The following is a 15,596-nucleotide window of genomic DNA, read 5'->3' as shown; positions in this document are numbered from 1 at the left end:
AGCCATGTTCCAGTGAATTCCTACTGCCCCATTTTAGTACCCCTCTTAGATACTTCCTGGCCCAAGAAAGAAGCACCAGGGTCTACCAAAAGGAACAGCCGTGATGGATGATTAAATTATGTAGCTTTGCTTTTATACCCTGCTCTTCTTTAGATTCCTGTTAGTGGCTTATAGGATTAACTTTTCTTTTTCTTCATCTTCTGATCACAGGACCATCGTCTGTTATAGGCAAGTCCTTACTAGGTTTATCTGAAGTTGGTCACAGAATTCGGATTCTTACTATTTGTTACCATGTGTCATAGTTTTCATGTATGTCATGGTTGTTAATGTCTGCCTGTCATCTCCCAAGAACAAGAGGGAAAGAGAAACCATATCCTGGATGGTACTTCTGTCTAGTAGCATAGTTATACTGATCATGAATTTGGTTTTCAGTGAACGTTTTTTGAATAAATAAGTGAATGATTAAATCTGGTTTATTTTTTACTCTGGAGTATAATGGAATTAAAAAGAAGTAATATTTTTCTATAATGTGTTTTTTTTTTTTTTTAGTTATATGGACACAATGCCTTTATTTATTTTTATGCGGTGCTGAGGATCGAACCCAGTACTTCACACGTGCTAGACAAGTGCTCTACCACTGAGCTATAGCCCCAGCCCCTCTATAATGTGTTTGTAATCAGAAAAATGTGGATTTTTTTTTAAATGAAAGATTAGCCTGCAGGTAGCATTATTAATGTAATCGGTTGGTTGATATGGAAGATGGCTTGTTGTCTGACTTTTACTTCTAATGCTACATCTTCTCTGTTTCTGCCTTGCAGCTCTAGTTGTAAGCACCACTTCAGCTGGTTTTGCATTGGCTCCAGGACCTTTTGACTGGCCCTGCTTCCTGCTCACTTCTCTTGGAACAGGTCTTTCATCCTGTGCTGCCAACTCTATTAATCAGGTCAGTTTCTTACCTTTCATCTAGATTATGGTATTCTTCCTTTTTCCTGGATAGTAGTAGTATCACATTTTTAAAAATCTTCCCAAATCCTATACATCAGTGGAAATGCCCTGTGAACTTGTAATACTGGATATGTTTTATGAAATCTCTATGTTACATAACTATTGAGTGTTTTCTTTTGAGGTAAAGATTTTCAAATAGTTTCAGGTTAGAGAGCGGTAGAGTACATGCTTGAAATTACCAGAACTTAGAACTTATAACTTTCTATTCTTAGTGGTATCTTTATCTATTTCAGCTACATTTCCCCTGAGCTCATCATTATGTGCTGTTCTTTCTTAGTTTGATTTTATTGCATTTTAAACCGCCATCATACAAAATAGAATGTCTTCCCTATCTTGTGTGTGTGTGTGTGTGTATGTATGCGCACACGCACGCACATGTTTGTAAGTAGGTGGGTACTGGGGATTTAACTCAGAGGCATTCTGCATTGTGCTGTATTCCCAGCCTTTTTTATTTTTTATTTTGAGACAGGGTCTTGCTAAATTACCCAGGCTGTCCTCAAACTTACAGTCCTGCCTCAGCCTCCCAAGTTGTTGGGATTACAGGTGTGCATCACCATTGCCTGGCTCAGAATTTATTTTAAAGGAAAATATCCAGCTTAAAAAAATAGTAATTCAGTACTGTTAACTTGGTATAAGGAATCAGATTATATAAAAAACTAATTAGTATATTATTTTTAATGGATTCTCCTCTTCCATTATTTTAAACATTTAGATACTTCCAAAATAGTTTTCCCCCACTTGTCACTGTGATGTGCCCTAACACAGTGGCTTTTTCAAAGATACTGGAGTGAAAAAGCTTTGGCTAAAACATAAGGAAAATTGTCTTCATCACCAGAACACCCAAGTGAAATTGGCACAGTTTTTTAAATAGGAATTAAAGTTACCAGAAGGAAAATAGCTTAGTTGAATGGATATGTAAGTAGCTAGTTTGCAAAATAAGGGAATTTAATTTGATAGTGCCCAAAATGATTGTGTTTCTGTAGTGTATTATCAGTTACTTGGAGAAGAATCAATTTATTTTAAATAAGAGTTTCTTGTTATTCTTATTGTCAAACAGTCTTCTGTTCTTCTAGTGAGGTTCAAATGGACCTACCACTTATGATTTTTTCAATAAACTGGATTTATTTTGGTATTTTGGATCTAGTCTTCAATTTTTATTTTTATTATTGCCTGTATTTGGGTATAGATCTAAGTTAGGAGAATAATCTGGGGGCACCTTTCTCGTTTCCAGCCTCCTTTTTATAAATTTAGGAGCTGCTTTCATCCTTGAGATACTAATTCCTATCTCTTGTTTAAATTGTACAGATTCAAACAAGAGTTTTAAAATAAAAGTATGGGGACTCAAAAATATTCAAACGCTTCAACTGGTTGATAAAACCAAAATATTATAAAAAATAAGAATAAATTTGAGCTACTCTTCCCTACCATACCCCTTACTGTCTCCAAAAAAAGGCAGCTCAATAATTTTTCATGAAAAAAACAAACAAACTGTCAGTTATAAAGAGAAATTTCCAATCTGGAAAGGAAAAATGAAATGATTTATATTTAGGCAGAAATTCACAAAAACTGAGTATAAGCCAAGGTTTTATACATTTTAAAAGGATTATGTGCTTCAATGGCTGCTTGATTTCATAGTTTATAGAAGCATATTTGTGATGGGGGTGAGTTAGGTTCTGTAAATTTTAAAACTGCTAAGTAAAGCCGCAGACTACATGATGGGATTCTTTCTGGTACCAACAAATTGCAGTGTCTGCCTCTGCTATTAATATTTCCTTAGTTCAGTTTTCCAAGCTCTGCATCCCACTTACACAGCTTTCCTGGTCTCCCTTTGGAACACTTTATCACATTCTTCCACGTGTCACTCATCCCTCACAGGCCTTGTCAGTGTCATGAGCAATGCTGGATCTTAATCAGTATTCATTTCACAAATGAATTTCTTCCTCTTATGGCCTCCATATTGCTTCTTCCCACTTGTCTTAGGCTCTAATTTTGGAAGCACAATACTTAAAAATTTTTAATTATCCCTAGCATAGTAGAATTCAGTGTTATTATTAAGGTATTAATCAGCTTTCCAAATTATTATATACTCTTCAGTAATGCATTGGAAATATTTTAATTCCAGTGTTATTAGGCAGTCTCATAAATATGAAATAAAGGAACATAAGGCCATTTTCATTAGCACTTTTAAATAGCATTCGTAGAACAAAAAGCACAGGCAACATGGAATTAACAGTGCTTTTGAATAGCAGTTAGGTAAAGACATAGTTTTTAGCATAAAAGAAGAGTTAGTGTTTTTTCTTAGCTGTGTTCACATTAAAGAATGCATATATGTGGTTGATCTTTTGTAAAAGTCCTTCAGCTTCTAAAAGAATTCTATGGGTAAAAAAATTTCTTTCTGTCCATGTTTATAAAATGTTTCAAAGAACATTTTTTATATATGCTTCATTTGAGCTGTTATTCATTTAATACTGTTTCTTCTTTGTATCCAACTTCTGTGATCTCTCTGTGAAAGTAGAAAAAATAAAGCTTTGAAAAGCAATTCTTACATTTGTTTTTAAGGAGAGAAAAATGAGATTCAGCTTCTGATTTATGAAGTAGTGACTAGTGCATAAAGAGATATGTATAAGAAACCACTAACACTGAAATGTAAAAATAAATTACATACATGTTTTGTAATATACATGCTTCGTTCAAAACCAAAGTGTGGCTTTAAAGGGGGTATGCCTTCAAAGGATGAAAGCAATCCATAAAATGTTTTTAATTTAGCAACTGAAAGATAAAATGTTATGGGTGGCTTTGACTGTTCAAATCTTGAGAAACAAGTACAAAGTAAATAGAATACATTCAAGTAGAATTAAGACTTCTAAAAATTATCAGACTATTAAAGAATTATGTTGAGTATTTGGCATAGTAGTGTAATAAGCTGTGTAATTGAGATTATCTTACCTATGTTACTTGTACTAGTGAAACATAAGTAAAATGATGTATTTATCTGAAGTTTTGCCTTTCACACATAACAGCCCAGTTACTTCAGTTCAAAAATAGTAAATGGAAAATTCCAGAAATATACAATTAAATTAAGAAACTTTGATTGTAGCATATTGTTACGACTGTTTTTATTATTGCTTATTGTTGTGAATCTTCTGTTGTGCCTAATTTATAAATTAGGCTTTATCACAGATATATATTTATAGGAAAAACTATAGTATACGTAAGATTGGGTACTGAGTTTTTAGGTATCCATTGGGGGTCTTGGAACATATCCCCTGTAGATAAGGGCAGACAACTGTACATGTTTTTTAAGCAGGGATTATGTCAACAAACGTATACGAATATATATAAACATCAGTAAATATGTTTCTACAGTATGGATTTTAATGGGCCCGTGAAATTCTGTTTTATGGTTATGCTTCAGATTTCTCAACTAATTTTCTATTGTTGTTAACTCTTTTATTCTGTAAATAACACTGCACATTTCTAATTAGTTTTAAAGGACAAATTACTGGAAGTGAAATTCCTGGGAGGAAGGCTACCAGCCAAAGAACATATGAAACTGGTTTAACTTTGGAATGTATGATCTTAGCAAGATAATTAATTTCTTACATTCACACAGTGCTGTAGAGTTTATAGACTATGTTTATATAAATCATTCTTTAAACATGACAATCCTGTGAAGTAGGTGACATTATTTCCATTTCTCTTTTTAAAACAATGTCTTTTGGGCCATTGAATTATTTTTTTAACAGGCAACATTTTAAACATTTATTATACAAATGATGTTTTCATTGCAAATCAGTAAGAATATATAGATAAGCAAAAAATAACAGTTACATTTTTATTTTACTTTTCCCCTATGCTAGGTAGTGTTTTGTTGTAGGGTAACAGAGAACAAGCAAAATAGATGCTGTCCAAATAGATGTGCTTTCCAACCTTAACACTCTGAGCAGTTTAGATTGGATGGCTCTTTGTGGTGGGAGACTGTCCAGTGCATTGTGGGGTGTTTCCCAGCATCCCCAGCTTCTGTCTATTGGTAGCAGTAACATCCCTTCCCCAGTTGTGACACTGCAGATGTCTTTAGAAATTGTCAGATATCCCATGGGGACACAAGTCACCCCCAGTTAAGAACCACTGCTTTAATAATTTCTACTTTTTATTTCATTCTGAAATCTTTACCCAGGATCCTGGCTGTAGTTTCTCCTTGTGTAACTACCCATTGATAGCTGGGGTGGTCATGTGTCATACTTTATGCCTTTGTTCTTGGTATAATTATTAAGAATGCCCCTTTTACTCAGGTGCCTTAGTGTGGGCGAGGAATTATGGTCTTACTGTTCATAGCTTGTTTATGACTTCATTCTATCAGTATAAATGAGATGTGGTAGAAATATCTTCATATCAAAAGGTGTTTCCTTGAGTTCTGCCTTTTCTGTTCAGTGTGCCCATTGGAGGAGCAGAGATTTCCTGACTATAGCCAAGGTCATTTGGCTTGCCTAATCTTTACCTTGTTTGTAGTTACACCTATACTCTATTGTCATGCCTAATTGTAGTGTGTTTTACACACACACACACACACACACACACACACAAATGACCTTAAAGAATATTTTATATCAATAATTACTCTGCTTTAATACATTGTTGTAGAATTTTGATGGCTTTTTTTTTTTGTGTGTGTGTGTGTGTGTGTGTGTGTGTCTCTATCTTGTATAATATTCCTGGCAGTTTGTCTTCTCACAAGGATGGTTGTCACTAATATCCTAAGGCAGGTGATTGGTGGGCAGCCTGATGATTAGAACTTTATTCTTCATATTAAGCCACAGTACCTTTGTTTTGTTTATTTATTTTTATGTGGTGCTGAGGATCAAACCCAGGGCCTCACACATGTGAGGCAAGCACTCTACCACTGAGCCACAACCCCAGCCCCTTCCAATGCATTATTTTCTAACTATGATTAATAGATTCTTGTGGTCTCACAATATAATTATTCATTTGTATCTCTTCTCTAGAGAACTCTTAACTTCCTTGAAACCAGTGATTATGACTGTAACATATGTATGTATCCATCATCTCTGCTCACAGTATAGCACTTGTAGATTGACATTCTAAAGGAATATGTATAAAAGAGAGAGAAGGGGAAGTAAAAAGAAATGTTAATGATTGACATTCTAAAGGAATATGTATAAAAGAGAGAGAAGGGGAAGTAAAAAGAAATGTTAATGACAACAATAATCTCAGCTAATACTTATTTAGCACTTGCTATACACCAAATAATGTTTTAAGAATTTTATATACATTAGATCATTTGGTTGAGCCTAGGCTCATGGGATTTCAAAAAATGGCTCTTTTGAAAGATCAAATAAATGATGAACGAATTCATAATTTAGTCTTAGCTCTAAGAAGAGCCATTGATGTTCTCTGAGACTTTTAGAGAAAATTAGAAGAAAGGCATACAATGTAGTAGAGTTTCAGATCTGAGAGGCAGGTTATAATTAGAAAGCTAAACTTGATAAGAGTATGTTATCTTTGGGATCTAGTGTATCCATAAACGCTGAAGAATTTTTATGAAAGGAAATGAAAGAGATCAAGAGGTGCGAATAAAATGGGGTCAAGAAGAGACATGTTTTTTTGTTTGATACTGACAATACTTGAGAAACTTTCATGGTTGAAATAAGGTAAAAAGGAAGGGCTTTGGATAAATAGCTCTGAATTATAGGGTAGTTAGGGCAAAAGAAAATCCACAGCCTTTTAAACCCTGACAGGAGAAACAGGTAAAGATTTTTCTGTTTTCCTGGTGAATTTGAGATTAATATCTAATGCCTCTTTCCTCATTTTCCCTTTCTCTGATGTTTCTTTTGTTTTGACTATTCAATCTGCCTAGAGGAATAGGAATTGACTTTCATCTTCCATGTTGAACAAATGTAGTTATTAAATTTGGTGTTGTATTCTAGAAGAATAAGACTTACATTAGGGAATACTAGTGATGTGATTTATTGAACACCAGACATGTAAGAAAAATCAATATGTGAAATATATTTTTCTTTTGAATGTTGCAATTTGTTTGACTTTGATGTTTTAACTGATAGGCAACTTGCATTCATTCTCCGGCTTCTGAAGTTCTTAACTCGTGGCTCATTCAGATGATTCAAATTAGCTACTACACTATACCAGGTTTGCCTAGAGTCTTTTAGTATCATTTGGGAAAGAGTCTCCAACTAAATATGGTTTTTATATAAAAGAAAAATGATGACATTACTGAACAATGTCAAAAAATGTATTTTAAATGTAGATTCTTTTTTCCTGAATTTATATAACTCCAAATAGTTTCCAAATTACATTTGATTCCACTTTCTGAAATGATCTATTTAAATGGAGTGAGTTAGGCATTTACCTTAGATAAGCAAAATAACTCCAGGTAAAGTTTTGCCAACAAAGGCAGAGATGATGATAATTTGAACATAATGTTTGTAAACAGTTTTTCTTAATAATTTTTATGTCATGGTTAAGGGGCCGCTATTTGCTTTATAATGATTCTTTTTTTAATATTTATTTTTTAGTTATAGGTGGGCACAATATCTTTATTTTATTTTTTATGTGGTACTGAGGATCAAACAGTACCTGAGCCACAACCCCAGCCTATATGATTCTTTATAATGATTGGCATTATTCCAGTGTTAGAGTAAAATGAAGCTCAGTGATGTCATTGATCACATATATGAAAATCTTCAAACTGAGACTAGAATCTGTGAACCCAGTTTTTTTGCCCTCTTAATTGAAATGTCCTAGTTCAATCATCACCTTGGAATCAAACTGTTCCCCATAATGAGTCCTTCCACTAAATGAACTGCTACTGTGCAGACACGGTCATATCTCTGTCTCTAATGAGTTCAGGAAGATTTAAATGTCCTAGTCAAACTAAATGTTCTGTTAATGTCATTTCATATTTTGGAATATGGATTTCCAATTTGGTCTTGATACTACAAAATGTGCATGTATGTAATAATGTCTATTGTATTTTTAATAGAAAAGTTTGCTCTGTTTTTGGCCCATGTCTTCCACACTTACAGAATTTGATTATCTCCCATTTAACCCAAGTTAGGGTCTTAATAAAAGAGAAAAATGTGTTTATTTTTCTCAGTGTATTTTCCTCAGTTTTAAGTTATACAGTTTGAATATTTCTTATCTGAAGTACTTGGAACTGGAATTTTTTTGAGATTTTAGAATATTTGCATGTACATAATAACATCTTGGGGATGGGACCCAAATCTAAACAAGAAATTTCATTTACATTTTATATGCATCTTATACACATAGCTTGAAAGTAACTTTATACAATTTTTTAGTGCATCTGTGTTCTGACTGTGACCTATCCCATGCGTTCAGGTGTGGAATTTTCCACTTGTGGCAACATGTTGCAACTTAAAACATTCTGGATTTTGGAGCATTTTAAATTTTGGATTACAGATTTCCAGTTTGGGCTTACAAACAACAGTATGTGCACGTATAAATATATGTATGTGTTTATTCGAAGTAGATAACATATTTATGTGAATTCTTCATATTTCAGTATGTGGTGATAACTTGTGACCAGCAGCCATTATTGATTTTTGCAGTGTTTATAAGCATTATGGAATTGTATGTGTAACTGGGGTAAATCAAAAGACATTGCTGGTTCAAGTTGATAAATCAAAAAGGTAGATATTTAGTTGATATACAATGGAAATAATACCAATATGGATTTGGGAAGCTAGGATTCCTGGCTTGTGTCTCTAGGGTAATGTGTTGTGATAAAATCTGATTTGGGTGGCTTGGAACTTTGCTTCCTTCCTAGATAACTCTCCTTTGCCTCCATCTAGTAGAGGTCAAGCTGAGTTTCTTTCCAAATTATCTCCCCCCCCCTCCCCAATCTTCAGTCGTGATTTGCCTTTCCTGATTTCTGAATCCCATTAGCTTGTTTCTCTGCTCTGAACCATATACTCCCTTTTCTTTTTTCTGGGTTAGATTGACTCTTGGTTGACTGATGACACTGATGGAGAAAAGGACTGCATGGCTGATCCCTGGGAGGCTGCATAGTTCCTTTCCTTATCCCATACTCAACTATCCTTGCCTTAGTGACAGTCTGTTTTTAAGATTTCATCATGAACATTCTTGAGGCCTCCATCTATATTTATACTTTAAAATTTGAGCTATTGGATGATTCTGAATTCCATGCAGGATCCCAGATATTGAAAGGAATTGGGGTGTGAGAGATTGGAGGGGACAGACAGTGTGGCAGATGTCATTTGTGCATCTTTAACCCTCATTAACTTTTGGGAATTCTTTGTCTGTTGCTCTAACTAGTAATGAAGCTCAGACTGGCTTTAGGCAAGCTTTTAGACATTTAAAATTTGTGTGTGATTAAGTAAATCCTAAAATTCACATTTTCATGACCACTCAGTCCTGTCTTATTGATTTGCTAAGAAGTTTTAGAAAATATTGTTTGTCAAGAAGGGGAAATTACTTACCTGTGTGATCTTAAGGAAAATTTCACTCTGGCATTTCCTTCAGATCCTATGCCAGATTTCTCCCGGAAGCAGTGATCACAGGGGGAACAAAGAAATTCTAAAGGATTTGAATGATGGAATGTAGAGATAGGATGGAACAAAAGAGAAATTTTGGTAGTTAATAAGATTTATGTATCCAGATACCTTAAAATATACTGTGTAACCTTAAAATACTAATAGACAGATTTAGCTTTTATTCAACTGGAGTTTCTTAAATGCTAAAAGAATATGTATCTACTAGCTTATAAGAAAGAAAGCTACCACTGAAATAAAAATCTAACGGAATATCCTAACATTTTTATTATTGTAAATCTGAATAAAATTATGGTTCTTCTGTTATTGCTTTGGACAAAAATATAGATGAAAATTTAGAAAATGCCGTTGTGTACATTATTGTCCACTAGGTGAAATAAATAAGGATTAAACAGTGCTGTACATAATTTCCTTAAATAGCTAGCTGAAGATAGTTTGGATAAAGATCCTTCCTCTAGTGTTATTGATGTCTTCTATTAATTTAAATAATAAAGATTGAACATAACTTCTGACTTTAAGAATATAAATGTATCTCAAGATTAGAGTCTCAGTATAAAAGTTTTCAGGAATTTGTAAATAAGAACATCAGTAAAGGACTTCACTGGATTCCCTCCATGATTTTTACTTATTTTTAAGTGAATGACTGACGAAATGGCTAAATAGATTGAATACACAGAAAGATGATATCTGTGGTTAGTCTTAAACACAGAGTTGTGGACAGTCCCCTAATCCCAAGCCTAATATGTTTTCCCAAAGGAGGAAAAATAGAAATTTCTTTTTATAACAGATAGATGGTCAACTATCTCAAGTACCTCTAGCATAAGTCAAGTCAGATTACATTAGAAATGACCCCTTTTATAAGTACTTAGTGAACATTCAGCCATTAGGACTGTATTTTAATGCCTTTGAAAGGCAGGTAAATGTTACTGAACTAGTTTCTACTTGCACAGAATTTTGTTTATTCTGCTTAGCTCAAGTTAAAACCATTGAGGTGGGAAAAGGCTGTTAACCCTCCTGGCATTCACCTGCCTATTAGAAAGCAATTCTGATTTGCCAAGGACCAGAACGCAGAATGTCCTTAAGTAGTAGAAAGTATAAATGTGCTTTGTGGCTGTTTTCTTGAAAACTATTTTCTAAGAGAATTCTTGTACATTTATTTGTTCCTTTGCTACGGATAAAGATAATTGTTCCTTTCTAATCAGTTCATATGCAAATAGAGGAAGACTAAGCAAAGTGTAGGGAGTTGTCAATTCCACCTGTGGAGGTCAAGAGAAGTGACCAGACTATCAAAAGGTTGGATGGGGGTTTACTAGGAAGGTGAATTTGGCCTGAAAATTTCCAGGCAGAGGGAATATTGTAAGTGAAGACCCAGAAATGTGAACTTGTATTTGTACACAGGAAGACCTGTTGGAGTTGCAGACATTGCAATGCAGCAGAAGCAGAGGTACAAGGTGGGCAGGGTACCAGGAGAAACTTGGATAAGGAAGTAGCAAGGGCAGGTCATGAAGGGCTTCCTCGGCCTCATTAAGCAGCTAGACTCACACTGTAGATGTGAAACAACCATTGGTAGATTTTTTGTAAGGTTGTAATGCAGATACTGACTTTCTCTTACTCTTAAGATTAAGAGCCTTACTTAAAACCTACCAGTGGTTGCTTAATATATACAAGATAAGTCTGGTTGCTTTTTAAAATATATATATATATGTAAGAGGCCCTTTATGATCTGCCCCTCCTTCTTCCTTAACCAAATCACTTGTGGTATCCTCCTTATTAGATTAAAATATTCTAACTTTGACCTACAAATTCAGCATGGCCTGTTTCTTCTCAAGCCTCATCTCTTTCCTTTGCCTGTGTCTGAACTAAAGGGACTATCTTAATTGCAGCTAAAGTTTGTCCATTCAGAAGACATTTCCTAAGCTCCCACTATGTTCCAGGCATGGTGTTGGGTGTGGAGATGCAGACAGGTCACTGCAGTCTTTGTAGCTCATAGCAGAAGAGTAATATGTGGACCGAGAATATATTAACAAAGAAATATCAAGCAGGGACTGGCATGGTGATGAAAATTGAGTCGGATAATGTGATAGCATCAGGTCCTTGGAGAAGGCGTCCCTGACACCCTGCCCCCAAACCATGCAGCTCGTCCTCTTATGTCATGATAATACAGCATTTCTTCATAATGCTTTTCTAAATCTATAAATGTAACTTTAATTGTTTCACTTTGTAAGTGTTTGGAGGTTGTCTTCTCTATGTGATTATAAGCTCAGCAAGGGTAGGGAACAAGTCTGTTTACCTATGTGCCAAGAGAGGTGTGCACATATGAGGGCTTGGAGAACAGGAGATGCTTACCCATCCCCACCGATTTCATCCGAGCCAGACTAGCTGCAAAGCTCTACTTGCCATTTATCTATGGCTTTGGACAGTTGACTTAACTTCAATGAACCTGAGATTTCTCATCTATAAACAGATGAGGTGGTTGAGGGAATGAAATTATATACATTTAGTATTGAAGGGGATCGGGATATGCTACTTTGGCACAAGAATTATTTTGATCTGAGGGCATTTTGAGTTCCTCCAATTTCTTATCAGCCTAAAAGCAGAGCCTCCCAAAAGAACTTAGTTGTCAGAAATTCCTTCCCTTGGAGTAAGTGTAATCTTCTTAGAGAAAGGTGGGTACAACATCCAGATAGACATTAGTAACAAAGGATCATATATCCCATCTATTTTTCTAAGGACTCATTTATCTTTCCTAAACTTTATTTGCTCTTTCTTAAGTGGTTTCCTGTCTTTTCCTATTAAAATGCATATGAGCTTTTAAAGTTCACCACTCTTCTGGGTATTCACTTCTTTCTGCAGTGTACAAAAAAACTTAAATAAATGTATATGTTTTTTCTCCTGTTAATGTATTGATTATCATTTTAATTCACAATCATTTTAATTCATAAGACCCCCAGTCACTGAACCTGATAGTGTAAAAATTCCTACAGCTAAGAAAAACATGCAGTTATGTTGTCATTACTATTTATTAATAAAAAGTTATTGAATCAGGACAGGAAGTGGGGAACTTTCAACAACAAAGTAGTAAGGTCTTAAGAGCTTGAAGAAGAATTATTAGCAGAAAATTTGAGTAGAAAGGACTTGGCCATTAGTTAATTCTCCTAGTGGGAAAAAAGAAAGAAATATTAAATCATTTTTATATCTCCGATGTGTTAAATAGATGGATAGAGTGTTGTTCATTGAAGGAGGAAATAATAAAAAAGAGCAAGTCTTGGTGAAGAAATAATAACTTGGTTTGGGGTTTTCTTTTTTTGAGGGTTTTATAAGTTTGCTGCTGATTTTGATACATACAGGTGGTGAAGATGAATACGGGCAATTATTGGGTTTTATAGGAGATTTTTACAGACCAATGTTACCAGAGTCATAAAAACTGATACCACACAGGAGGTGGTTGCCATGCCAAGCACATGGGTATGCTTGGGGGATGGAAGAAGGGACAGGGAATAGAATAGACTTGAAGACCAAAGACAGAACTAAGAGGCTCAAATCTTGACACTTTTGGTAATTTCTTTGATGAACAAAATTTAAAAAAATAATTGCACAAATAAAATGCAAGTCAGGGTAGAGAAGCTTGAATGAGTCAACTCAGAATAAAATCCAAAGTCCCTGCCTCCAGTGCTCTCCATGGTCTTTCAGCCATAGCTACTGCAGTTCTTCTGACACCTTTACCCTCTTTACTCCAGCCATACTGGCTACCTTGCCATATTGGCTACCCCAACCCAATAAGAACTCTCCTGCTCGAGGACCTGCCTTCTCACACAGACATTCACGAGGTCTTCATTCAAATCTCTGCTGAGATGTCATCTCTGAGATGTAGGGCACACTGACATTCTTTGGACTCCTATCCCTCTCTTCTGACGTTTGTTGTTGTTCATTGTCTGTTTCCTCCACTAGAATTCCAGCTCTGTGAGATCAGAGACTTGGTTTTATGCATTATTCTTTCCTTATTGCCTCAAATCCTGTCTGGTTCACAGTAGGAGCTCAACAGATAAATGAGTAGGTAAATAATCAATGCTGTTTAATGGGAGAAACAGGCTTCAATCACGAAATTGCACAGATAAGTGTAAAACTGCAACTGAGATAAGTAATAAGACATTGTGGGCACGCAGAAGGGGAACCTAACTTCCCCATGAGGAAGAAGTCTGAGATCACTGATGCAGAGTGGAAGCCCAAAGTGGAAACCTCTGCTTGGCCTTCATTTCTCATTGTGCTCTTCCTGTCTATGGCTTCCTGGGGTAAGGAAGAAATTCTTTGGGTTCTGTGGACCTCCCATTTATATTATTTGGTTTGTAGAAGTGCCCTTGCTTTTGTAGAGAGTGGTTATAGACAAGCTTTAGAAATTAGTTTTTTTTTTTTTTAATAAGTTGTTCCCTGGTCTCAAGGAACCCTCCTCACTTCCTCTTGATGGCATTTTTAAGTCTCCCATCTCTTCTAAGCCTATATTCCTTGCTGTGTTAGGGACTTGTGGTGATGATGGGTTGGAGTCCAAGGCCCTCTGATCAATGGGAGCAACTGCTCTGACTGGCCTTGGTAAATACAGGCCCAGTGATGCTGGAACCTCTGGTTTTTCAATACAAATGACATTTGGATTTTCATATGGAATGTCATGGTTTAAAATTTGTTTTTCCAAACACTGCATACTAAATAAAATCTGTCAGTGAGTTGAATTTGCCATGAGATCCCTGTCCCCCAATTCTAGCTTTTGAAATAAGACATACAATTTTTACATTATCATTTACAAGAAGAAAAAAAAAGGGAGACTAGGGGCTGGGGATGTAGCTTGTAGCTAGCTCTGGGGTAGAGTACTTGTCTAGCAAGTGGGAAGCCATTGTTTCAATTCACAACAACACAAGAGAAAGGAAGGAAGGAAAAGAAAGGTCTTTCTTCTGAGAAGAGAATTCTTCACAACTAAATTGTGGATTATAGTTTTTTCAATTTATTTTTATGTTTAAAAAAGTGATGCCCCAAAATCTCAGCTTAGATAGAATCAAGCTATGTACACTGAACGTTAGCTCATTAAGCTGTTAGCTTTCTTGAACGTGTAGGTCTTCTTAAACTATATACCATAGAAGAGCTCATTATTTTTAAATTTAAAAAGAGGGTGAAGGGGGGATATTACTGCTTTAACATTCAAAAGGTGAAGTCAAGGAGGGTCAACTCAAAATTGCTTCAAGGAACACCTGGAAATTGCAAATGTGTTCACAATTATTTCTGTACTTGATGGCGTTATGTTTCAGAAAGTACCATTAATTGTGATAGAGTAACACAGAGCTCTTTGTGAAATTTAAATCCATTGAATATCAGCACCTTCAAAGACAATAAAAATTCTAGCCTGCATTTATCTATTCCCATGTGAGAAGTTATTACAATGTATATTGTATCATTCTGCATGAAATTCTTTGGCTTAATCGTCTCTCATTTATAGTCCGTTTTCTGAGGTCTGTATTCCATTTTGCAGTTGTCAAACAGCTATCAAATTAAAACACCACATCCTAAAGTTAATTTACATTTTGTGTCATTCCATATCAGTATATTTCTTGACTTGAGTATCTAAAAAGTTATTTCTTAATTATTCTTTCTCTTAGTTATTATATTTTTTTCCACAATGTCCACAAGTACATTAAATATGATGTTCTGAATATCTTCATTATTTTCTAACTAGAGTTTTAAAAAATTCACACGAACTTTTAAAAAACACCTGAATTAGACGTTTAGCCTGTTATTTCCACTGTACCTTTTTCAAGAAGCAAAAATCAAATAACTTAGTGTCATCCTTATTTTCATTATCATTCTTATTTTCCTCTTTAGTTTAACATTGTTTATACAAGCTGAAGTCTCCATAGCAATTGAATATAGAATTCTTAATTGCTTTCTAAATGTCAGTATTTGTTAGTATAATAGTAAAAAATTCGGCATTCATTTTTAATACTTCATTGATCAAAGAACTATTCTGGTTATGCTATTGAT

At 34.9% G+C, this 15,596-nt stretch overlaps 1 protein-coding gene across 1 annotated transcript in view; it reads left to right on the top strand.

Moving 5' to 3' along the window:
• Nucleotides 1–15,596, top strand: part of Cox10 (cytochrome c oxidase assembly factor heme A:farnesyltransferase COX10) — a 122,250-nt gene that overhangs the window by 30,309 nt on the left and 76,345 nt on the right. The window contains exon 4 of the mRNA XM_026409416.2: nucleotides 819–943. Coding sequence (XP_026265201.2) covers nucleotides 819–943 — 125 coding nt within the window. The remainder of the gene's footprint in view (nucleotides 1–818; nucleotides 944–15,596) is intronic.

The sequence above is a fragment of the Urocitellus parryii genome, chromosome 7 (genome assembly GCF_045843805.1).
Source record: "Urocitellus parryii isolate mUroPar1 chromosome 7, mUroPar1.hap1, whole genome shotgun sequence".
In the NCBI taxonomy this organism is placed as follows: Eukaryota; Metazoa; Chordata; class Mammalia; order Rodentia; family Sciuridae; genus Urocitellus; species Urocitellus parryii.
Note: the sequence above shows the minus strand (reverse complement) of the source record. Positions and strands in the feature narration are given on the sequence as shown.